This window comes from Barbus barbus (assembly GCF_936440315.1).
Source record: "Barbus barbus genome assembly, chromosome: 14".
Classification (NCBI taxonomy): domain Eukaryota; kingdom Metazoa; phylum Chordata; class Actinopteri; order Cypriniformes; family Cyprinidae; genus Barbus; species Barbus barbus.
In genome coordinates this window covers 28,206,817-28,232,214 of record NC_136742.1, presented here as the reverse complement: position 1 = coordinate 28,232,214, position 25,398 = coordinate 28,206,817, and the positions used below count along the sequence as shown (strand labels likewise).

General features: G+C 36.3%; 4 protein-coding genes across 6 annotated transcripts; 2 read left to right on the top strand and 2 right to left on the bottom strand.

The window, feature by feature from the left end:
• Positions 1-227: 227 nt before the first annotated feature.
• LOC306880562 (jun dimerization protein 2-like) lies at positions 228-6,412 on the bottom strand. Of its 2 annotated transcripts, XM_079434165.1 has the most exons (4): positions 4,610-6,412; positions 2,602-2,801; positions 2,038-2,142; positions 228-1,121 (listed from the first exon to the last, which is right to left on the bottom strand). In XM_079434165.1, the coding sequence occupies exons 2-4, from the start codon at positions 2,794-2,796 to the stop codon at positions 933-935; spliced, it is 489 nt and encodes a 162-aa protein (XP_079290291.1). In that variant the 5' UTR covers positions 2,797-2,801; positions 4,610-6,412; the 3' UTR covers positions 228-932. The 2 variants fall into 2 exon arrangements, with proteins under 2 accessions (XP_079290291.1, XP_079290292.1); XM_079434166.1 differs by having other exon boundaries at positions 416-1,121; positions 2,602-4,661.
• Positions 6,413-9,771: 3,359 nt separating this feature from the next.
• LOC306880249 (protein c-Fos-like) lies at positions 9,772-13,040 on the bottom strand. The gene is made up of 4 exons (XM_079433657.1): positions 12,938-13,040; positions 12,533-12,745; positions 11,319-11,426; positions 9,772-11,229 (listed from the first exon to the last, which is right to left on the bottom strand). The coding sequence occupies exons 1-4, from the start codon at positions 13,016-13,018 to the stop codon at positions 10,618-10,620; spliced, it is 1,014 nt and encodes a 337-aa protein (XP_079289783.1). The 5' UTR covers positions 13,019-13,040; the 3' UTR covers positions 9,772-10,617.
• Positions 13,041-15,707: 2,667 nt separating this feature from the next.
• LOC306880248 (protein c-Fos) lies at positions 15,708-18,741 on the top strand. 2 transcript variants are annotated; one of them, XM_079433656.1, is made up of 4 exons: positions 15,708-16,576; positions 16,795-17,010; positions 17,125-17,232; positions 17,336-18,741. In XM_079433656.1, the coding sequence occupies exons 1-4, from the start codon at positions 16,472-16,474 to the stop codon at positions 17,936-17,938; spliced, it is 1,032 nt and encodes a 343-aa protein (XP_079289782.1). In that variant the 5' UTR covers positions 15,708-16,471; the 3' UTR covers positions 17,939-18,741. The 2 variants fall into 2 exon arrangements, with proteins under 2 accessions (XP_079289782.1, XP_079289781.1); XM_079433655.1 differs by having other exon boundaries at positions 16,338-16,576; positions 16,795-17,232; positions 17,336-18,446.
• A 3,339-nt stretch (positions 18,742-22,080) lies between these two features.
• Positions 22,081-25,282, top strand: LOC306880442 (transmembrane emp24 domain-containing protein 10-like). Its single transcript, XM_079433942.1, has 5 exons — positions 22,081-22,355; positions 22,857-22,977; positions 23,104-23,177; positions 23,719-23,845; positions 23,945-25,282. Exons 1-5 carry the CDS (start codon positions 22,170-22,172, stop codon positions 24,064-24,066), a joined length of 630 nt encoding a protein of 209 aa, XP_079290068.1. The 5' UTR covers positions 22,081-22,169; the 3' UTR covers positions 24,067-25,282.
• Positions 25,283-25,398: the final 116 nt, after the last annotated feature.

Genomic DNA, 25,398 nt, shown 5'->3' with positions numbered 1-25,398 from the left:
ATCGCATCCAAAATAAGTTTGTTTACATAATGTGTACTGTGTATATTTATTATGCATTTATAAATACACACACACATGCATGTATATATTTACGAAAAATGTTACGTTTATATATTAAATATGATATAATTTATATGAATATATAGATGTAAATGCATGTAAATATTTTAAAAATATATGCTGTATGTGTCTTTATACATAAATATACACAGTACACACACGTATAATATGTAAACAAACTTATTTTGGATGCGATTAATCGTTTGACAGCGCTAATTTTTCAGTAATAAAAATAAAAAATTACAAATTTTTTGAATAATATAAAAAATATTTTAATATGAATCAATTGATTACAAATCAAATCATATAAATCAAATGAAAAAGAAAAAAAGAATGAATGAGTCAAGTTGTATTTGAAAAATAGGCTTTATTTGAATGTGGCTTCATGTAAGAAAGAAACATTATTTGGTAACAAAAGTGGCCGTTCAACAGACACCCTGAAGATAAAACACATGCAATTCACCATATCATGTGATGGCACAATAAAAAAATGTACATACAATATCATACAAAACAATATATAATTGACCGCGTCAATGCAAACAACAGACGCCAGCGTCAGTGAAGAGTTTATCAGACAGCGCCATCTGCAGGCCGCTGGAGGAATCGCTCAGGTCAACTGAGAGACACCTACAGCTTTACGAGCGCCTTTCAAACGTCTTTGAGCTTTTTGGATGATCTCAGGGAGGTTTGTTTGTTGTCCACACAAATCTCCTCCCTTTTTTGTTCATGATGAAATTGACACTGACAGGATGTTGGTTATTTTTACAAGAAATCCCAGACTGTTTAGTCCGTCAGTGAATGTCCTGTATCTTCCTCTTGCTGTGCTAGTGTCCTGACAGCAGCTGTTCTCCTCTCGGCTGTGTGTTTGTTCAGTCGGACTGCTCGGATTGCTGGTCCAGCACGTGCTCGTCGCTCTCGGGGCTCTTCACGCTGTCTGTGCGGACGATGCAGGTGGGCCGGTGGAGGTTGAGCATCACGATCAGATGCTGCCGCTCCGATTTCAGCTCCTCGATCTGAGACTTCAGCTCCGAGTTCAGCGTCTCCAACTGCTCAGACTCCTAGAGCAGCAACCAGAAAGCGTTTGGTTAATTATACTGTTTCACCGGACACATTTATGAAGTTGTTGAGACAAAGACACACTTTGATTTTTCAGTCGCGCTATTTTACAGTGTTCATGTAATTGGTTATTTACAAAAGTTGTGTATAATTATACAAATATATTTCTTTACATAAAATATCAGAGGCATTTAAAATGAACCAGAAGGTAAAAAAAAAAAAAAGTTATATATATATATAAAAAATGATTTATAACAATTTTTAAAATAATTTATAAATGACTTTTTTTTTCTTTTTTACCTTCACTGGTTCATTTTAAATAGTTCTTTGATATGAAGCACAAATATCCCATGAAATCTGAGTTAATATCATAAAAAAATGAAAAAAATTGTAATTTAATTGAAATTTTATTTTAAAATGACATGCATTATAATTGCACAAGCATCATATTCTTTGAAATAGTTTTTTAACTCTGAATTAATATAATGAAAAATTTAAAAAATAAAATAAAAAAAAGATTAAAATGGCATGCATAATTACATTTAAGTATTAGATTTTAATAAAATGTCACTTTAAATATTTTTTAAATAAAATTGTTTTAAAGTTCTGCAATATAACAAATTAATTATTAAAAGCACAAATATTCAATATAATTGCTAAATTAATATCATAAAAAAGGCATGCATCAAAATTAAATAAGCATCAGGAGTTTTTAATAAAAGATATATAAAATAACTTTTAGATGAAATTGTTTGAAATGGCATGTCAATCACAGCTGCTATAGTCATTAATAACAGTAACATGTAATAAGTGTAACAGGAACACTGTAAAATAAAGTTACACTCTCTTTTCTTTTCCTTTCCCCTCAGTGACGGATAATAAATCCTCCCAAGGGCTTTTTTACATTTTCTAACTCACCTTCTGGAGAAAGTCTGTTCGTTCCTTCTTTCTGTTCCGACAGCGAGCGGCTGCAACTTTATTTTTCTCTCGCCGTCTTTTCTTGCGATCGTTATCGTCATTTGCCTGTGGACAGAAAGTTCAGATGTGTTTGTTTAGATGCTTACTCGTTTATACGCAATAAAAGTACACTAAAGTGTTTACATGGTTCTAAAACTTCATTAAAAATCAGTTGCATGAAAAAATTTGCTGTGCAATTTTGAATTGCTTTATAGTTATATAGTTTATAAATGCACATTTATGTTTTTCAGGATCAACTGAACCATTTAAACTAAACCTAAAAAAATTGTAACTCGTGTCCACCAGGTGTCCCTCTTGACCAGGCAGTGAAGCGCTTTTAAGGAAGCTTCTCAAACAAAAGAACATTGGTTTCACTTTCTCAGCTGTTGCACATATGTTTTCAACTTCTTAACCTATCTGCATTTTTTAAACATGTGACATGCAATCTGCGATTTGAGTTAGCAGATGCAATCAGAACCTGGCCTTGAATGTCTGGAGGTGTTAAATGTCATGTTTTGTTCTCACCTCACCCTTGATGACGTCGAACGGTCTCTTGGCGTGTCTGTTCAGGATGAGAGGAGACAGAACCCCACCGAGGCTGTAGAGCTCTGCTAGTTTGAGCTGGTCTGTCAGGGTGGTGGCGGGAATGCCAGCCAGAGGACCGACGCTGGGCAGAGAACCGGCTGTCATCAGCGGATCAGGGATTTGACCAGGCATCATTACTGCTTCAGAAAGAAAGAGAGAGAGAGAAATGTCAGTACTTCTGTTGATCATGCATGACATTTTAAAGTGCATTTAATCATACAAATGCAACTCCAAATAACATTAATTGTTCTGTCCTGAAAATCCTTTGTCAAAAATTGCTTGTAAATCTCTCATTACGCTAGATTATCTTGGATTCAATGTTTTTGTTGACTTGTTTTCTTTCAGTTAGCACAGGTTTTGTGTTTCTTATCGGAACTGATTGATTGTAGGCCTCAGTGATCTCCGCTAATGCATCACAGTTTCTCGAAAAAGCATGATTTGTGGAAATATTCTCTCTAAAGCTCAGGTGCATAAACTCAGATCAGTGAGGCATATAAGCTGTGCTAACTGAAAGAAAACAAGCTGAATGCAATTTTTGTTTTTAAATTTATATAGTGCATTTATATAAAAAATAATATGCTATCATTTATAAGCATTTCTTGCAGGTCAATCCTAAAAAGTGCAATAATTATTTTTTTAGGAAGATGTTATGATGTGTTTAAGCACAGTCAGTATAGGTTTTAGACCAATGCACTAACATGAACTTCAGTAAAAAGAAAATCCTCTCAGGGTCGAAATGACAGGACAACTACAAAAAGGTTAAAGAAACCGCCAGTAGTGACCTTTTCACAAGTTTAAGAAGAGTTTTTACTTTGGAATAAGTTTAGCAAGGACTGACAGGTCAAAATGCGTATTGTCTGCAACGGAAAGCCACAGAGAATAATGAAGTTTTCATGAGAGGAACACAAACTTTGTAAATGTTCGTGTAAATTTGCTTCTCACAGAGTTATAGGGAAACTTCAAGATTCCCAAGAGCACAAACAACACCTACGCATGTTAAACCCGAGGCTTAAAAGAGCTAGTGAATTGTCTGTAAAGGCCATTACAAGATTATGTAACAGTCAAACATGTTTCTATCCTGAAAAACTCCTCAAGCCATTCACAGCAGCTTCTGGCGACATTCTTCACGGTTCTTCAGCATTTTACTGATTATATTGAAAGCAAATTGTTATTTGTTTTTTCTTTGCAACAATCTGCATGGAGACAGTTTAGCATTTCTTTTTGCATTTGACTATTAGAAGTTCAAAAAAAGAACACTTTCACATTAAGAAACAATTAGGACGAATTTATGTTAATGAATAAAAGTAGCCTATATTTCAGGTGAAGTATTCGAAAGTTTTTAGGTGTTTTGCAGCTGACTTCAATAGTGTGACAAAATAATTTCAAAGTACAAATATAACGTTGAAATAATAAAAATGCATATATAAAGACATACGCATATGAAAATGTTGTTGTATAACTGCAAGACAAACTCTCTGACATCGTCTAGCCATTTAAACAAAGGTCTCAAACACTCAGGGGCCCCGTCAAGACCCTCAGGCAAGCCAGGGACCCCGATATAAAATTTAAGCATTTTCAAAAATAAGAGACAACTTTATTTAATCATTTTAAAAAATATTGCCACCTACTATAATGCATAACTCCTTAGTGTATGAAACAGTTAAAGAAGCCTACAGTACATAATGTCCTACTTCAGTGTGCATTACCTGGCTGTTACAGAAAATGCATTCAGGACATCATGAATATAATTGAATCCCTAGGTTTTATTAATAGACTATATCTCATTGTCAATGCAGTTCTGTCTCTATATAAATATGAAATCATCTGAAATGCAGCAGTTTATTCAATCCGTATGTTCGACCTTTAAAACGCGCCTGATGTCGTGTCTAATTCAACTCTGTGATTACAGTGTAAATGCATTAGAATACCAGCTAAATAAAGCACTTACTTGTTCGGTGCTGAGAGTTGGCGGTTGCTCGTCCGTTCAGCTCGTTTGCGCTTCTGTTCCCGTTGCATCAGCGCCTTTATGTATCGCTCGGATCTGTGGAATGCGGAACTCCCCGCGCGTGACGCCAGACGTTCTAAAAACAAAGAGAATGGAGCGCTAGGCCCCGCCCCCTAGCAACCGAACAACAACAACACAGCAGCGCGGGATATCCCATCAAAACACAAACAACATGTGTTTATCTTTCTGTAATGAAGCTTCAGGAAAACTCGAGTTTCGAAAAAACGAGTCAAACTGCGCAAATACCCGGATGACGTTTAGAAAATGAATAAACTACCAGTCAAACGTTTTTGGACAGTAAGATTTTTTGTGTTTTTTTAAAGAAATGTCTTCTGCTCACTAAGCCTGCATTTATTTGTTCCAAAGCTTGTTTTACTATTTAAAATAACTGTTCCTATTTGAATATATTTTAAAACGTAATTTATTCCTAAACTGAATTTTTAGGCATCATTACTCCAGTCACATGATCCTTCAGAAATCATACTAATATGCTGATTTTCTGCTCAAAAACATTTATTATTATTATGTTGAAACAGCGGAGTAGAATTTTTCAGGTTTCTTTGATGAATAGAAAGTTCAGAAGAACAGCATTTATCTGAAATAGAAATCTTTTGTGACATTATAAAGTCTTTATCATCACTTTTGATCAATTTAAAGCATCCTTGCTAAATAAAATAATTAATTTCTAAAAAAATTAAATTTTTTACTGCTTTAGCTGTACTTTGGATCAAATAAATGCAGGCTTTGTGAGGGGAAGGGACTAAAAAAAACATTAAAAATCTTAAACTGTTCAAAAGTGTTCGATTGGTAGTGTAGGCTCTCAGTAAAACAGCCCTATCATTTGGATTTTTTTTGTTTTAATTATGTTACATTATTACATTTGTTTATACACTGTAAAAATGATTTTACGAACTTATAAGTAAACTACTGTAACCCTGCTAAAACCAGTCTATGCTGGTTTTAACTGGTTAGTCACCTGGTCTCCCAACCTGGACCAGCTAAAACTAGTCTGGAAGCTATGACCAGGCTGGAGCTTAGGCTGGTTTCACTTGTTTTTAGGAGTGTGTTTAACAAGAAAATACTCTCGGTCTTTCTTCTTCAAAATTTCACCTTTAATTCAATGTGATATTTCCTTTTTATTATTATTATTTGTGAAAATGTAGTGATTTCTGAGTGAAAATTGTTTATAAGTAAATCCTACAGCTTTTTTGTTATTGTTGTTGTTTTTGTATACTGTATTATTTTTTGTAAAAATGGCTATTTATTTATTTATTAATTATTTATTCATTAATATTTTTATTAATTTTAAAAATAAGTTTTAATCAAATGCATTAAAGTTATTTTACGCTGTTTTTCTCAGAACTTTTTCATGGCCCTCAATTTGAAAACCCAGGCTGTGTCACAAAATAAAATATCAATTAGACAAATATTCAATAAAGATGTTTATATTCTAATTACTGTGTAATGCAGAACAGAATATACAAAGACTTCCAGTCTGTATTCTATAACAGAATATCAAACTAATGGCATTTCTTTTACAGAAACAAAGCACAAATGCGCTTCAAGCAGAAAACTTCTCAAAAGTGATAAAAAACAACTATAGTGTTGAAAATGAAGATAAAATACTTGTGACGGTTTGTGGTTGTGAAGTACAGGTGTGAAGTGCACTAGGGTTTCTCTGCTAAAACACCTGTTTGAACTTGAGGGAAACTGAGCTCACACTTTAATGTTAAGATGATTAAAAGTAAAACGCATATAATGAAAAAGATGGGAAAAGGCAAAATGTCTTTGAAAAGTGAAGTTTGTATCAATTGAGCACAGATACAGGGACATTCTTTGACATTTTGTTATGCAACGACATTCATTTCATGTGTGGCTAAAATGTCTAAATACTATATGGAGATATTTGTGCATTTGACAAAGTTGACAAATAGGTCTATAAATAGCTTTAAAGGCACTCATTATCCTGTTGTATAACACTCAGGATGCTTTCGGTTTCTTACAGGTCCAATATCTACATGCTGTTACATAGCAAACCTCGCAGTATATGAGTATATTACTAACTTTCTTTAAGTTAAAGTGATTTAAAACATTACTGCAGATGATATAATGCTGGACTCTTTCAGTTCCAATAAAATCTGCAGTGAAAAATCATTTTAAGTGCCCAAAACATATATGGCTTTCAGTATCTCCTTTATATCATTTGAGCCAGACTTTAAGACTTTTTAAGCTGCTTTGTGTATAAGCTCACCATCTGTAATATATCATCTTATTACACGGCTGTCTCACATACTTAGTTTTGATTGGTCGGTCATGGCATTCTGTGGTCAAATAAACCATGAAACTGGCCGTTGGTTCATATAACTGAATACATCTGAAATAATAAAATCATTTCCACAATTTTGCAATAATGAAAGACTAACTATAATGTATTTCTGATCGCACCCTCAGAGAGAGAAATCCATGTAATAAAATGGATCTTTTTTGAACTCTTTCAATTGAATTCTTTTTTTATCTTTTTGAAGTATGATTAAACAATCCAACCTGGATATTTTGGCATGCACTGAAATACACAGACAGACTGAGCGCAGACACAATCACCTCTGTGCCTCACCTCTGACGCACAGACAAACTTCCTCTTCCACATTTTTTGTCCGACAGCATCAGGATTCATAAGGCCTGGAATTTTCAGTCTTTAGTTACATTTAATGCACAATATGTGTCTATGTGTAAAGATTTATCACACAAAAGTGCAGAAATGCAAACTTTTCTACCCTTTTTTAAGGGCAAAAGGTTAAAAAGGCCTAAAACGTGATGAGATATGATTAGAGCTCAATTCCTCCAACGACTGTACGCACACATTCAAATGCTGATGAGCAATGCTGAGTACAATGCTTCTGCATTTCACGATCATATTAATAAACTCAAGACAATGATAAACTCAAACCGAACAGCAACCAGACATTGTTCCAAACACAAACCCACTTCCAACTCTGGAAATATAATATAATCAGAAATACAGTCATTTGGAAATGCACAATCACAAATCAGTTATGGCCGATGCACATGTATTCACTATTCATGCGCTTAAACAGAAAATAATGCTGCATTATCAGAAATATGCAGTGCTTTCAACATACCACATTTATATTCATAAATTACTGTTGATTTTATTTGCAAAAGATTTCCTAGGGCAAAATATGGTGGATTTGTAATGTCTCTGCATACAAGTTGCTTTGTGCATGATAGTTGCATTGTGATTCTGTATAAAGAATCAGCATTTAATTTAATCATTGTGATAATACACATGAGCATGTGGATTTAAATACAATCTGCAGGAACATCTGAAAAATGAGATGTATGAGAAGAAAAACAAAGAATATCCGGCACACAAGATATCCGGCTGACTATAAACTTCACTATATACTAAAAATCTGCAATCTGAATCATGCAAAAAAAAAAAAAAAAAAAGAGGAAGTCCTGCCAGACATAATTTTATTTTGGCCAGTTGAATCATTAGCAGGGCACATGCTGACTAATCAAAAGCTGAATGTAAATCGACTGACCATTATCGGCCTGTCTATCAGGTTCCCTTTTGCACTTTAACAAAGTGGCCTACATGAGATGTTTACAGTGTGTTTGTGCCAAGAACACGCTGTAAACATTGCCAGCAGCAGCAGTGATGTATGAATATGAGCTGTGTGTCTCTATAATGAGGTGCTTTTGTGGGGAAACAGAGCTTCACCTGCAGCAGAACACAGATTTCATTCTGCTCATATTACAGTCTGTCTGAGTGTTGAATTATAGTCTGAGCAATGATACGGCTGAACACTGAGCCACGTTGTAATACAAGCAATTGTGGAATAGGCTACTAATAATTATTTAATAATTATTTGAAAACATAAAGAAATGTGTCATGTGACACAGTAGGGTTTAACTGTCTGACATCATAATGAAATTATGTGTGTGTGTCATTTTTATTTAAAACTAAAAAACACTAAAGGATACTAAAAATTGCACATACTGCGCGCACACGCACGCGCGCACACACACACACACACACACACCACGCAGAGTTTTAGGATGATGAAAACGTTTAATAAATAAAGCAGAAATATTTAATAATTTTAAAGATTTAACAAGTTAGTTGGTCACATTTTTTACACTGCCAAAGTGAGTTTTTCAGTTCAACTTCTCACTAAAATCGTTGTAAAAGTAAATATTTTAATTATTATTTAAATAATTAATTCTTAAAGAAGCGTTTTCACTAATGGCCTTTTGGCCTTGTCTACTGCAGGTAATCAAACAAATAATATAAGCTTTGCTATAATTAAAGCTAGTTGTTATAAGCAGTGCTTAATTGAAAAAATAAAACAAAACATGAGTTTAAAAGCTCAAATGAACAGCACTGCTTTTTTAGCCGTACAATGTTTTCAACGAAATTATAACTTGAGCAGAGGCTGTACGGAAAAGCTTAAAATATACGTTGGATACCCAAATGAAGTCCTGAAAAAATACAAAACAGTTCCCGTAACATACCCAGAGAGCTTCTCCTCTCTCTCTCCACCAGATCTTCCGGGAAAACTTTCATTGGCGAAACACTACTCTGCTGTTTCCACAGAGGCAGAACAACAGTCGATTTCATTGCCAATTATGGGCACGGAAGTAGAACCGAGAGAGAAAGAATGCGTACGTGCAAATACGCAGTGACGTCGGCGCTTTACGTTGCGTCCGAGGCGTAGAGAGAACATTCCGACCGTGACAACCATAGACACGATACAACAGCCTCGGTATTGACGAATCGTAGTGGGTGAATGCCGTTTCACAGATACCTTAGAAATAGATGGGTCGCGAAATTCATGGAATGATAATAGACGTGGGTGAATGCTTATTTTTAATCGAAACGGTGCATTCATTTTCGTGCATGCAAATGAAAGAAACTCCAAGAGAGGCTTTAAATTTTTGCCTTTTTCTGCCTCCCTCTTAATAAATAAATTTACACATTTCCTAATTTTCATATTTATTCTTTGTTTATTATAAACATGCCAGACCACTGAAAAGGAAGCAGGAAGAACAAAAAAAATGCATAAAGATTTTTCGTTTTTGCCACCATGGTCAGATTTTTTATTTTTTTTTGGACAATACCAAAAAACAGTTAGTCACACACTAAAGACATGGTGTAACGGACTGCACTGTACATCACCACACCAACTGATACATTTACACGTACCTACATGGTACAAAAGTGCATAAAAGCATGTCTTTCACAGGATGAACAACATTTTCAACAATGTCAACATCTGGAAGAAACAAACAGTGACTATAGTGACTTCACTGGATGTAAGGGTCACATGACATTACTGCACACCATTCACTATATTTTGTAAATGTTGAACACAGACTCATTTATGAAAGCATTTTTATGAGGGTTTTTCGGTTCATCAATAATATTTCACAATTCCAGGTTCTTTACTGGCATTTATGGTTCCATGCAGAACCTTTAACATCCATGGAACCTTTCCACTGCACAAAAAGTTCTTATCGTGGGAAAAAAGAATCTTTGAAATATTCAAATGTTCTAATTTTAATTTCTTTTTTTAAATAAATAAAAATTAAGAACTGTTAATTGAAAGGTTCTTTTGGGAACCCAAAAGGGTGTTTTCACACCAATGCTTTAGAAGAACCATTTGGCAAACAACACTTAAAAATAAAGGGTCATTACTGGCATCAATGGTTCTATGAAGAACCTTGAATATCCATGGAACCTATCAAATTCAGAAAATAACCCTTTTCCACTATAAAGAACCATTTGTTATTAGTGTGAAGAACATGTAATCACCTCAAGAACCAAAGGTTCTTCATGGAACCATACATGCCAATAAAGTACCTTGACATCACTGTGGAAACCCCATTTTGGAACCTTTATTCATAAGAATGATGTGCCAGAAGCTTCATAAAGTCGTCAAGATTTCTTTGGCTGCATTAGATTTGTCCTCTTTCCCACTGTCATGCTTCTCCACATCTGCATTGTTGAAGCTGAAGACGGGCACGGCGTTGGTGCTGCTACAGGTGGGGCTGCATGTAGGCGAGCTGAGAGGTTCCAACCCGCCACCCATTGACATGTACAGGGTTTCCCATTCGCTCAGACCCAGAGAGCTAGTGAGATCAATATCTGGCACTAACAGATCCATGTCATCACCACTATCAATCACCTCGCTAATGTCCTCCATGGACACATCTCGCATATCGATGTACGGTTCCACCTCAGCGGCGCCCAGTTCAGCACTGGAGCACAGAAGGACGTCGGAGTCGCCATAGATCGCAGTGGTGGTGGGGTCGGCCTGCTGAGGGGAGGTGGGCACCTGTTCTGGGGAGGTGCTGGGAGCTTGAATCTGCTCCTCCTGGGCTAGGGTTTGTTCCTCACTTTCTGCCGCCGTCTCCTCTGTGAGTTTACAATGGGGCTTGTGAGCAGAGAGGATGAGTTCGAGTCGTTCTTTCTCCTGTAACAGACTGGCGATCTCAGACTGCAGAGCTGCTTTGTCCTCCTCAAGGCTATCGGTTTCCTATACACATGCAGATTATAATCATATCATGCACAAAGTTATCTTTTTTGTAGAAGGCGATTGCACAATATAGTGGTTTGTAAACTTACAGTTTGGAGGCTGTTGGTTAGCTCTCGTCTGCGATTTCGACACTTGGCAGCTGCAAGTTTATTCCTTTCTCGTCTGATCCTCTTTCTCTCCTCTTCCTCTGGAGAAAGCTGAAATAAAAAACACATGCACATTTATATGTATATTTTGGAATAATCAAGATCAACAAAATAATCAACAAAAGAGCAACAACATGCAAGTGCTATTACAAGTCTTGGTTAGCCTAACGCAGTACAGATAATTATTATTATTATTTTTTTTTTTTAAATAAAAAGACATATAGATAAAATAAAATTAGAACATATGTGACCCTAGACCACAAAACCAGTCATAAGGGTAATTAAAAAAAACTGAGATTTATACATCATCTGAAAGTGGAATAAATAAGCTTTCCATTGATGTATGGTTTGTTAGGATCGGACAATATTTGGCCGAGATGCAACTATTTGAAAATCTGGAATCTGAGGGTGCAAAAAATCTAAATATTAAGAAAATCGCCTTTAAAGTTGTCCAAATGAAAATCTTAGCACTGCTTATGACTAATCAAAAATTAAGTTTTGATATATTTCTGGTAGGAAATTTACAAAATATATTCATGGAACATTATCTTTACTTAATATCCTAATGATTTTTGGCATAAAAAACAAATATAATTTTGACCCTTAATGTATTGTTGGCTGCTACAAATATATCCGTGCTACTTATGACTGGTTTTGTGGTCCAGGGTCACATATAATATATATTTATACATAAAGATAGATTCCCAGGAATAACGTTATATTTATATATCAAAATTACATTTAATTAGGATCAATGGAATGCACTTGAGTTTGATTAAAATCCATTTACATATTTTAAAGTAGTTATCATCAGTACGTGTTTTTTAATGGCTAATTCCTGGATATATGTGGTAATAATAAACTAAGACATGCATGCATAGACCAGTTTTACTTAAAATTAAATTCTTGAAAATAAAGAGGATGCTTACAGATGATTCATTTTAGGTTCCCCAGAGAACCATAAAATAACATTTTAATAACCACTATAAAAAATGTTTTGTGCAGTTGAAAGGTTCCATGGATGTTAAAGGTTCTTAATGGAACCACAGTATATCTAAATATATGTTTCTAGTCAGTTGAGTGTGGATTTCATCAGAAAAGCATTTAAACATAAATCAAATTTATGTGCTGAGCATATATATGAAATAGGTATTTACCTGTTCTTTCACCCCCTTCCTCCGGCCAGTGAAGGTCTTTCGAGTCGGTTTGGCATCTGTGGAGTGAGATGAGCTCGGTGGTTTCTCGTGTCTGCAGGGCGACACTGAAGAGATGTCAGTCGACAGGACCATCCACTTGAGATCTGGAGCTGAAGCTACAGCAGTGACCGTTGGAACAAAGGGAGCATCAGCATCCTTCAGAATACCTGTCTTCTGAGAACGAGCACGCGAATGTGTTCATCATCATATGTGGTCCAAAACAAAATTGCATTTTAATACAACTTACATCAATCATTTGTTTTTATTCAAAAAATGAAATAATCACATAAACATAAATCATTAATCACAGCTCTTTTAAATAGTACATTTAGGTTATATTCCAGGTAAACAAGCAATTGATTGTACCTGCGTATCCTTCATCTCAGAAGCTGATGTGTGCAGCAGCTGTTCTGCAGACACCTGAGAAACACTCGCGTTTTTAGGCATCACTTCTGCTAGATCACTCCAGGAGATGCTGGGAAACAGATTAATATGTGACTAATGTCACCAAATGCTATTCTTCAGGTTTTTCTTTAAAAAAAAATCTAGATTGAGGTTACTACGCTAGGAGGCACCAGCCATCAACGCTGCTTCTCTTTATAGTGAGGCAGATTTTTATGAATGAAATCTGTGAGACTGTACCACTGATCCGGAGGGGAGACAGTTAAGCATGAGCCAAATATATATACGGGATTTCACAGATATCCCTGACTCAAAACAGTGCTCGTTTTGATTCAACATTTTAGGCATTCAAATAAATGTGTATACCGAGGTTATTTTGATCTATTACAACGCTGCAGCTTTCACATGAATGAACAAGATACGTCATTTTACATGCCTTGTCTGCAGCCCGTCTTTTGCATTCCTGCGTTTTATGAATTTATATAGATTTATATCTCCCTATATAAGATGGTTCATCTGCAAGCGCGTGATTGTCCAACAACAAAAATACACACTGCTTTTGACATCATCAATGTAAGAAAGTGTTATTCAACGAGAATATCAAAGGATAAGAGAATTAAACAACTGTTGTGATATTTCAACCGCGCCCATTCTATTAAAAACTGTGATTTTTCGTGTCCCTTGTCAATTATAATGATGGATCTCCCACTCAGAGAGCTCCAGCAACAACCCTGTCGCTAATGTGAGCAGCCAATCAGAGAGCTGCGTGTCTTGACCATATATGGCACATCCGGTGTGGAGCCTCTCTCTGCAGCGCTACTGCGGCACAGCCTATTTTTATCATATCACACTTAATTCAATGACATTCTTATGACGACATCTTCGCCAAGTAGCCAAAATTATCTAAATATGAGTTTTAAGCTTTTTTATTATAAACTTGCCGATTTCATAAGTGTCTGCTGACAGACATTATTCTGTCTATCATGTTAAGGATTTGCACAAAAAGGCTTTCTATGCGTTAATTCTCACTCGGACTGGTATAAAACACCGTTGTTCTTCTCTATAACCTGTGTGAAAGTCTCTATTCATAGCTCAGATTCGGTAATCCTGCTTTCACACGAGGGCGTGTGAGTGGGGCCTCCCTTCTGTCCACAGTCCAAGAGTTTCCCGGCAGATCCGCCTCTGGTTTCTGGTCATTCCACAAAACCAATACGTATTACCAAAACCAAATAATTTTAATCAAATTCAATATATTTTTAAATTATTATTTTAATCAAATTGTTATTTTTTAAGAATATTTATATATTTAAAAAAATATATATAAATGATATTTTTAATATATATATATATATATATATATACATATATATATATATATATACACATACATATATATATGCATATACATATATATATATACATATACACATATATATATATATATATATATATACCTATACATATATATATATATATACCTATACATATATATATATATATATATATATATATATATATATATATATATATATATTCTTTCTCCATGATGAAGCCATTATTGGCCTGTTCTCCAACGTCACACCTAAAAACATGATGTCACAGTGACATCATCATTATCTTTTCAGGATATGAATTCTTCAAGGGCATGTTTTCTTTTTTTAGCACATCTATTATTACACATGTTGTTAGGTTTGTCACAAGGTGATCAAAAATAATCACAGGTTTCGGGTGCCATGATTTTGCACAGTGAACAACTGGAAAAGTGTAAAGATTAAATTCTATTTCTAAAAACTCACTTGAGCACAAGGCTAAATGAATTATAAAACTGTCAGCCTGGTTAAAGGAATAGTTATAACTATCCCAGCATTTTAAATATTCAGCTTGAGATTGACTGCATGAACAATGTCATTTTTAACACTATTATTCTCTTCTGACAGAATATTTAAAATCCTGCTTTTAAAAAAAATCACATTTCCAAATTGAAAAAGGGCTCTGTGTAATGACCTAGGAGCAATTATTGTCAGTAATTAATAAATCCTGTATCTCAGACACATTTTCCAGTTCAATTAAAAAAAAAAGGGATGGCAGTGACATTTCTAATCAAATAAAGGTTGCTATTTAGTTTTTAAAGTACCCTAGGCTGGACACAATCATTGCATTGTTTATTTACTGAGAACAGGCTTTAGTCGGTGAAAGGCGAAACTTCAGAGTTCATTTGCAGAGGCTCGGTTTGCAGTGACGTCAGTGGGAGGGGCGTTGCTTAGACAACGCGGAAGATGAAACAAAACACGAACACAGAAGTAGAGCAGGTGACATCACATGGGAACGCTGATAGAGCTATTTTCGTTTGTTAATCAATAACAAAACTACCTGCCTCGGTCATGATACCGATATCATGAAAATATATCCAAATAGACAGTGTGCGGCTTAAATAAATAAATACAAATACTAAATATATAAAAAATTAAATAAAGTCTCCCTCTCTCTCTATAGCTATATAGACACACACAAACAAACAGACACACGTTTTAATGTCTATTTTTTTTATATAGGCCTAATGCACTATTTATATAGAATTTGAACAATTTACGCCATTTGAAATCTTAACTCATGTGATTATTTGTTTGGTTCAGTGATGCAACTGCTAAGAAACCAACTCAGCATTTTATTACAAAGGAATCCCTCGTTAAACGTGCGACGGCAGCTCAGACTGGCTGTCGACACGCCTTTTATTGCGCAAAGGCACGTACACAGCCCGAGGCCATCCATGTTCTGTGCTTCGCAGAAAGTATGAAATCGAAGAACATGAAGAATTAGGTAAACATAGCTTGAACGTGAGCTGTAACTAAAAGGTATTTTAAGTTTGGATTAAGTGGTTTAGCATTACATTGTGTGAATTTAATGTAATTACACTAACTGCATGTTAACAATGTAATAATATGGGGGTACTAAAACTGCATAATTGAATATTGCTGTAAATATAGTCGTTGTTAATGAAAACAATGAAGCCTTCTGGAAGTATCTTTACATAATGCTTTACACTGCACAGAGTGTTTCCCATCAGCACTCCGCCTCTTCAGGATGCATTCCATATAAGGTAAATGACGTCGTGGGATCCCCTGCTATGGAACGTCGTGAATTCCACTCCGTTTTCTTTTAGAATTTTAATCTACGAACGTTCTAACAAACATTTTGTTATGTACTAAACTTAAAAGTTTGCATTGGATGTGTATCGATTGTGTATCCAGCAAAATGCGTTCCTGGCGACGTGTTTTCGGAGGTTTCTATGCAAACACTGGCAGCGCCTCCCTTTGACGTCACAGTCACAGACTGAATATAAGCTCCGCGAGCGCTGTGGCTCAGCAGTCAAACTTTGGATAGCGACAGAGAGAAGAACAGCAGACGAGCAGGGAGTTAGCAGTCCTAGGCTTTTGAAACCTTTCTAACTTTCTGGATATATTAGTGCTGGATAGCTCTTGCTTCTCGACTTTGGACAGCATGATGTTTACCAGCCTTAACGCAGACTGTGACGCGTCTTCCCGGTGCAGCACTGCGTCTCCGAGCGGCGAGAGCGTCGCGTATTACCCGCTCAACCAGACTCAGGTATTTAAGACAATAATTATTATTCATTTAACATGAATGCATTTTGTAGTTTAGCTAAAGTGTTCAAATTTAGTAATAATTGAAATGTGTAATAGATAGGTTATAAATAAAAATAAGCGTTATTCATAAGTAACATTAGCCTATTTTTATTATTATTATGTTTTAATAATATTTACAATATCTGGCATATATTAACTGATTTCTTATGTGCATTTCAGGAGTTCACTGACCTGAGTGTCTCAAGTGCCTCTTTCGTGCCAACAGTCACCGCGATCTCCTCTTGCCCAGACCTGCAGTGGATGGTTCAGCCCATGATTTCATCTGTGGCGCCCTCCAACGGAGGAGCTAGATCTTACAACCCAAACCCTTACCCCAAAATGAGGGTCACTGGAACCAAGTCCCCAAACTCCAACAAGAGATCCAGAGCTGAGCAGGTAAACAATGCACTGAGTTTGTTTTTAACAATTGATCATCCAGTGCACCTACTGTATCCGTTTATTAGTTTACACAGTTCAGAATCTAAAATCTCCATGTTATCTATTCCACAGCTTTCTCCAGAAGAGGAAGAGAAGAAAAGAGTCCGTCGTGAACGGAATAAGATGGCTGCCGCAAAATGCCGCAACCGAAGGCAAGAGCTTACCGATACGCTGCAAACTGTAAGTATATCGCAGATCTTTGGGAAGACGCTTTGTATAGCATAATATGCAAGTTAATGCTTAGTGTCTATCAATCTAACAACATTTGTGTTTTCTAAAACAGGAAACTGACATGCTTGAGGATGAAAAATCCACTCTTCAAAACGACATCGCCAACCTGCTCAAAGAGAAAGAGAGGTTAGAGTTCATCCTCGCCGCACACAAACCCATCTGCAAGATCCCTTCCAGCTCCGTCTCTCCCATCCCCTCCGCGTCGGTCCCTGAGATCCACAGCGTCACTACCTCAATGGTCTCCACAGCAAACGCACCGGTTACGACTTCTTCCAGCAGCTCGCTGTTCTCCAGCATGGCCTCCACCGACAGCTTCAGCTCCACGGTGAAGATTTCAGACCTGGAGCCCTCCCTGGAGGAGTCTCTGGAGCTCTTGGCCAAAGCCGAGCTGGAGACGGCTCGCTCGGTCCCAGACATGGACCTATCTAGCTCTCTGTACACTCAAGACTGGGAGCCGCTCTACACGTCTGCTAACAATGACCTGGAGCCCCTTTGCACGCCCGTCGTCACCTGCACCCCGGCCTGCACCACCTATACGTCTTCCTTTATGTTTACCTACCCAGAAAACGAGGTCTTCCCCAGCTGTGGGCCTGTGCGGGGCAGCAACGGCCAATCATCCGACTCCTTGAACTCCCCAACCCTCCTCACTCTTTGAGAATTCACTAGAGACACTTAGAATTGCTATTTCTGACACACAACTTGATATAATCTGGTATTGCAGGGCTATGGAACTGACTCTATCAAGCAATCGTTATTGCTTCCTATATTTATCTGAACTATACATGCCTGCCAAGTGTAGCAAGATAAGCATGGATTAACTGATTTGCATTAATGATCTAGTTAATGTTAAGTTAAACTAATAATTTATATATATTTTTTTGTTTTGTTTTTTTGTTTACCGGTGCTAGATTTGAATCGTTGTATTAGTGTGTTCTGAGCAATAGAGAACTGATATGTTTTGCCTTTACGGTTGATTTCTGAATGTGTGAATTTATTTACTCATATGTGTGCTGCCTAACCATTGATTTAAATGGTCTAACGTCCAAGTATGAAGTTTTCTGTGAAAACGTAGTCTGTTTAATTTATGGGATTTTTATTTTTGTACTGAAATGTGAACTTGCGAATTGTTTGCAAAACTAGAAACAATAAATATTAAATGTACCAAAAATGATTTGTTTGTGTTGACGTGAGCTCATTGTGTCTTGCGTTATTAGCAAGATTTATTGATGGGACTTAACATTACTCAAGTACATTATTATTCAAAAGTATAATTCATTATCTTTTTTTAAATGAATTGTTAGTAAGCAAGGATGCATTAATTGATCAGAAGTGACACTAAAGACATGTATAACTTATAAATATATTTTAGATGGTAATAATATATCATAATTGTACAGTTTTTATAAAACTGAAGTTTGAATTTTGATAAAATAAATGCTGTCTCGGTAAGACTTCTTTAAAAAAATAAAATAAATAAAAATATATAACTAAGTTCAGGTAGACTACTAAGTTTCACAATCTTTCCATGGTCATGTTTTGGCCTGAGAATGTATTATATGATTCAAACCACACCTTAATGAGGGATGAGGCATTAAGATTTCCTATTAATGTTTAGACTATGACTCTGTGTGTTTTTGGTGATCACACGTACTGATAAACACCAAATCGTGGATCTGTACAAATCCTAAATGTGTCAACATTCATCTAAACCAATAACCATAGCCCTTGTGAATAGATAGCATTATTTTATCTATATTATATTGCTGCCCTAAGAAATTACAGCGGAAGTGATGTTGTTCATGTGCGTAAGAGACTGTGACGCAACCACACCATTACGCTTGGGTCACTTCCTTCCTGTTTCATGCTTATCGCGGTTGCACACTTAACAACAAGTGACTCTTGAACCTCAAGAAAGTGAAGATCTTCTTCCTTTTTTATTCTGACTTACTGTTAAATTCAGTCAGTGGCTATTAAAATGATAAAAATGAAGAACTGAAAGATACTGACAAAACAAAATGCAATTACAAAAGGCTGAATAAAATGTTAAGCATTGCATTTATAAAGGAAAAGCTCAAAACTACCGCTTTGTAGCTCTAACAGCAGACACAACCAGTCAGGGAGATGGTGGCCCTGACGTAAAATCACGTAGTATATAATAATTCCCTGTCTATTAATACAATTGGCAGACCCCAGAGAGAGGCAGAGACAGAAATAGCAGGTGCACTGCCTTCACCATCAGCATCAACAGCAGTAAAATTAGCACACGGTGACGCCGACCTGCGTCGATGCTGCAGCCTAGGGGAGGAAACAGACAGGCAACGTATGCTGGAGAGCACAGGAAAAAAAGCTGGAGAAAAGGGAAAAAAAGGCAGAGAGAATCCAGGCTAAAGATAGACCATAATGCACTGCTCCCTCACTGATAGAGACACACAGTTGGATCAGCGCCATTTTCTACATCATCTGGTGGATAGTTACCAAACTAAGGCACGAGAAGAGTGCCTGATTATTTAGATGAAAACACCTTTATAAAAGCTAATGTAGGGTCACTACTGGATATTGATAGTAGGCAGATGTCACTCTAATTTTACACCGGACAACCTTTCACCCAGTGATCAAAGGCAGTAATAAATATGAGCAGCTGTCTGTATATAATCACATGACGCCACACATGACCTAAAGTTCACAAAGACTTCAATGTAAAAAAAAAAATCCTTTAATTTTTACAGAAAAAAAGACCTGAATATGCTAGAAATTACCATAAAAGGAAATCAAATTTACAGCACAATCTGTAAGTGTTTCAAATTAAATCAAGTAAGTAAATCAAGGGCACACTGCTAGTCAAATCTGTTTCAACTGACACCCAGCATAATAACAAAAGAAAAAGCACAATGAAAAATTCAAGTTACACAAGCTGAGGTAAATACTAGAACGTGCACAGTGTCATTAACACAAAAAATGAGAGAAAAAAAACAAAAAACATCGAACACACATGAAACTAAAATGATGCAATAAACAGTAAACTACATATTTTGTAACATAAAACCCTAATGTAGGCCAATGTGATAATAAAAACTATTAAGAATTCTGGGAATGTCAGTTTTCACTGTAAATTATAAGATGTTTTGTTTGTTTACTTCTGGAGATGGTAGCTACTTCCAAAAACTGTAATTTTATTTTACGTAAATAATTTAATTCAGATTGGGACTTCGGAGCGCATATCGTGAATAATTTGATTAAGATCAGAACAAAGCGGGTTTGCAAATCTTTATTCAGATTGGGACTTCAGAGTGTGTATCGCGAATCATTAGATTCTGATCGGCACTAAGCAGGTTCGTGAATCTTTTGATTCAGTTCAGAACATCGGAGCAGTTCGTGAATCATTTTTACAGTCTTTTAGAGTTACAATTACATTTTTACAGAGTTGGTTTTAAAGGGACAGTTCACCCCAAAATGAAAATCGGTAAAACTGTCCATGTGACATCATGGCTCAATTGTGCGCAAAGAAAACATAATTTATTCAACAATACTTCTCCCCGAGTTACCATCTTTTGTCATTTTGGAGAGTACCATGACGCATGTGAGCGCTTTCCCCAGAATGTAATCAATGTAATTAGCATTATTTACATTCAGCATGTGCATGTTTTCTCCTGAACGTAAACAATGCTGATTACGTTGATTTATTCTCATAGATTTGCAAAATTGAAGTTGAGCCACTGATGTCACATGGACTGTTTTACCGATATTCTTGCTATGTTTCTAGGAATGGGACCAGTTGCATAGGGCCTTCACTTTTGGGCCCTGTGCACTGAATTTGCTATGGGGCCCCCTCAAAATCACGTTCAGGGCCCCTGTTACTCTGTTCCACTCTTACCTCCTGTCCAACGACCCTACAGTTGCATTGCTGTCTGAGAGGGTCAGAGAGCTCTCAGATTTAATCACAAATATCTTAATTTGTGTTCTGAAGATTAACGAATGTCTTACAGGTTTGGAACGACATGAGGGTGAGTAAGTAATGACAGAATTTTCCTTTTTGGAGCACTGCATTAAAGTAATCTCCAATACAGGTCTGACTTCTTATTTGGTCTGATGATCCTGACCGAATCTCCTCAAAGTTGACTGAGCAGGTTTATAATATGGCAAAACCTCAAACAAGGAGACCAAAAATATAGTGCAAAAAAATAGGGCAAAAATATAAATAGGCCCTATGTTATATTTGATATTTGTACCTTGATGAGGCTACTTTTCTAATCAGAATACATACAGTGTTTGTCCATTTATTCATATACATCAACTGAATTCATTAATAGGAAGGAAATTAAATGTGAATATTTATGGCTGTTACCTATTAAATAAATAAATAAATACAAAAGTAGTTGTTAATAATGCACGGCCACAATATCATAGCACTTAAAAATAAAATCTTCACTCTGTCACAGTTTTCAACGTTGATTATTTGGGTCTTTTTTCATTAAAAACACTTAATTCAACATTCAACAACTCACAGCTACAAGCCACTACAGTATCTGCTGCTGAGGCTTTAATAGAATAGAATAGGTGTTAAAAATATACACAAAAACGAACTTCACATGAGCATTATTTTGCCCCCACAAACTGAATACCTGTTGCATTTTGTTATATAATAGGGTTATTTTGCCTAAGTCACGGTAAGTTTCGGACCTTGCTTCAGAATGCATAAAATGTCTCAAAATGTAAAAGAATAATTTGTTTTGGACGTGCAACGTGTGTTAGGGACGTTTGCGCTACTCCCTGCGTCTCCACAAGCAGGCGCTGTAGATTCGCAGAAACAGTGCGCATGCGCGGAGTCAGAGCGCATGCGCAGTGCGCAGCTCGATCCGGGCCTGCAGTAGTGGAGCGATCAGCTCGTCATGGCGCGGTTCCGTGTGCTCTCGCTCTCGCTCTCACTCTTGTTTGTGGTTCAGTCGGTCGTGTCGATCTCATTCTACATGCCGGTGCGCAGCAGGAAGTGTCTACGGGAGGAGATCCATAAAGACGTGCTCGTTACCGGAGAATACGAGATCAGCGAGCAGCCAAACGCGAAAACCAACCTGAAGGTGACGTCACGCCACACATATACCGGATTAACGATTTAAATATCCGCACAAACAGTCGTTACAGTCGCCTTCCACCGCAACTTTACGTTTAATGGGAGTTTTTAGTTAATTCGTGATGATTGTAGCTGTTTTGTGAGTTTAAACGCAAGGCCTTATGTTAGGCTACATGGCGCTTCCTGGTTGGACGGTGATATAATAGTCATTATAGTTCGTTTTTAATAACATTCACCTGGTTAAATAAACCAAATGAGTTATATAAATCACCCTATGCCTTTATTTAGAAACACAAAGCGTGTAAAGAAGAAAGTTTATGTGTTTTCTCCGTATCTCATTGTAACACGTCAGTCTTACTCCCACACAGAGAAAGTGTTATGGATTAACATAACTAAATTTATTAATCAGTGTTGCTTAAATATCAATTGAATTATAATATTTTGTAATACACATAGCTGTTTTGCATGTTAGGCTGTAACTGAATCTCCAATGTTGTGACCCTGTTAGATCACAGACTCCTCCGGACACATCCTTTATGTGAAAGAAGATGCAAACAAAGGCAAGTTTGCCTTCACCACAGAGGACTATGACATGTTTGAGGTGTGCTTCGAGAGCAAGACACCTATGGGTGAGTGTTTGACCCATCTGCAGACTTTCTGATAGCACCTTGCTGACATATGTTCAGCTTAAGGTGATATGATGATGATACAAATCGATTCTGAATTTGTACATTTTACTTTTTTCTTCTATTTAGGAACTGGAAGAGTTCCTGACCAACAGATCAACTTGGACATGAAGCATGGTGTTGAGGCCAAAAATTATGAAGAGGTTTGTGTGCATTGATTTCTCATGCTTAAAAGTTTCTCAAAAGTTTGAGGTCTTTTTATTTAATTTTATTATATGCTTATGCTAATATTATATGCTCACCAAGGATGCATTTATCTGATTAAAAATACAGTAAAATATTATAACCATTTAAAACAACTCTATTATATACATAATTTGTGAAGCAAAGCTTATTTTTCAGCATCATTACTCCAGTCTTCACATCAGTATATCACACTTCAGAAATCATTCTAATATGCCGATTTGCTGTTCAAGAAACATTTATTGTTTTCAATGTTGATAACAGTCGTGCTGCTTGATTTTTGTAGAACAAGATAAATTTTTTTCTGAGCTTCCTTTGATGACTTCAAAAAACAAAAACAGCAAAAAAAATAAGTCTTTTATAATAGTCTAGATGGCTTTACTGTCACGTTTAATGGATTTCTGACCCCAGACTTTTGAACAGTAGTGTACATCGCGTTTGGAGATTGTCTACAATGCTTTGATTGTTTAGTCCGTCTGAAGTCATTCTTCGTTTGTTCAGATTGCCAAGGTTGAAAAACTGAAGCCCCTGGAAGTTGAACTCCGTCGGCTGGAAGATCTCTCAGAATCTATTGTCAATGACTTTGCCTACATGAAGAAGAGAGAGGAAGAGATGAGAGATACTAACGGTAAGAACCAGCAAAGCATCCCACTGAAGTTTAATTCCAGCTGAAATGTGACTGGTAAACGAATCAACATGAGCTCTGACGTTCTCTCATGTTTTGCAGAGTCCACAAACACACGCGTGCTGTACTTTAGCATCTTCTCCATGTGCTGTCTGATCGGTCTGGCCACGTGGCAGGTCTTCTACCTGCGCCGCTTCTTCAAAGCCAAGAAGCTCATTGAGTAAAATCCACCTGTAAATTCAAGGACCCAGAACTTCTTCCTGACATCAGAACCTCCGGCCCCTGACATTTTGCTTTGCCTCGGCGATTTATTCCAGTCGCCGCAGGTGACCTGAAGTTTATCGGGAGTGGACGGGAATTCTCTGGGAAGCGATTGATGCTTGGCGGCCAAATTGTCTTTCAGTGCGTGTACATTTTTGATACAAGCTTGTTCAGTATAATTTGGAAAAAAAACCCAGTTTTTCAGTTTATTTTGCTTTATTTTCTTGTATTTATACTAAATGACAGCACAAGCCCCTATAACTGATACAAGATACGCTCCTGTGAGAGAAACTTTGTGGTCGTTGAATGTGTGTTAATTACTGTAATCTGTTCCACCTGTTATTCTGAAGGATAGAATGATTTTCACATGAACAGATTGCAAACTGATGTGTTAAGCTGTCTATTATTTCTATAAAGACTTATGTTTGGTAATGCAAAGCCATTTTATCAAAATGAAGTCCCACTCACTGCAAGTGAAGAGAGAGCGATCGCACATCAGAGCTTCGTCATATATCATTCTGACTTTGAGAAATGTACTAATTTTTAAGCGCTTTTATTTTGTGGGGCAGCATCTCTTTTTAGTTTGCTTGTTATGGGAAAGTTCATCTGTGATTAAAGTCTTTATTTGTTGATTGTTAGTTTCTCCACAGACTGAATAAATGTTCAATCCAACAGAACTCCTGCAGTGGGCCTGAGGTTAAACCATCGCTGCTCCATCAGTTCTGGTTTGATTTGTAACAGGATCTACCCATATTCGACAGCTCAAACTAGACTTTGATTTTTCATTTTCTCCTTTTCAAATGCTTTTATGGAAAAGTGGTTACACAAGTCCTGGGTGGAAGGTTTGGATCAGATTTACTATTGTTATGATTCGCTCCAGTGTTCAATCATTTTCAACAGCAATGTTTTTGATTCTAATTAATTTTGGTGAACGTGGATTTTGGAAATAGAATTGGCTTGTCATTCAATAAAAATTGTTAGTAAAGTATTTTAAGTGTTTGTGAGTTATTAACAAATACAATTTAAATATTAACAATAATAAATTAAAAATATTTTAAGTTTGCATAATATTCTAAAAGGCTCCTAAGTGGATAAATAAGTGAAAAACAATGAAATTTACACGTTATTTGAATTAAAATAAAGAGGAATAAAATTGTAAGAGAAATCTTTCCAACTATGAACTGCAGTATAACAATCATTAACCAGCATGTTTTATATAGCCATAGCAGCGCATATATTAAAATGCTGAATAATATACTGTGCATTATGCAAACTATTTTAATAGGCTCCTTCTG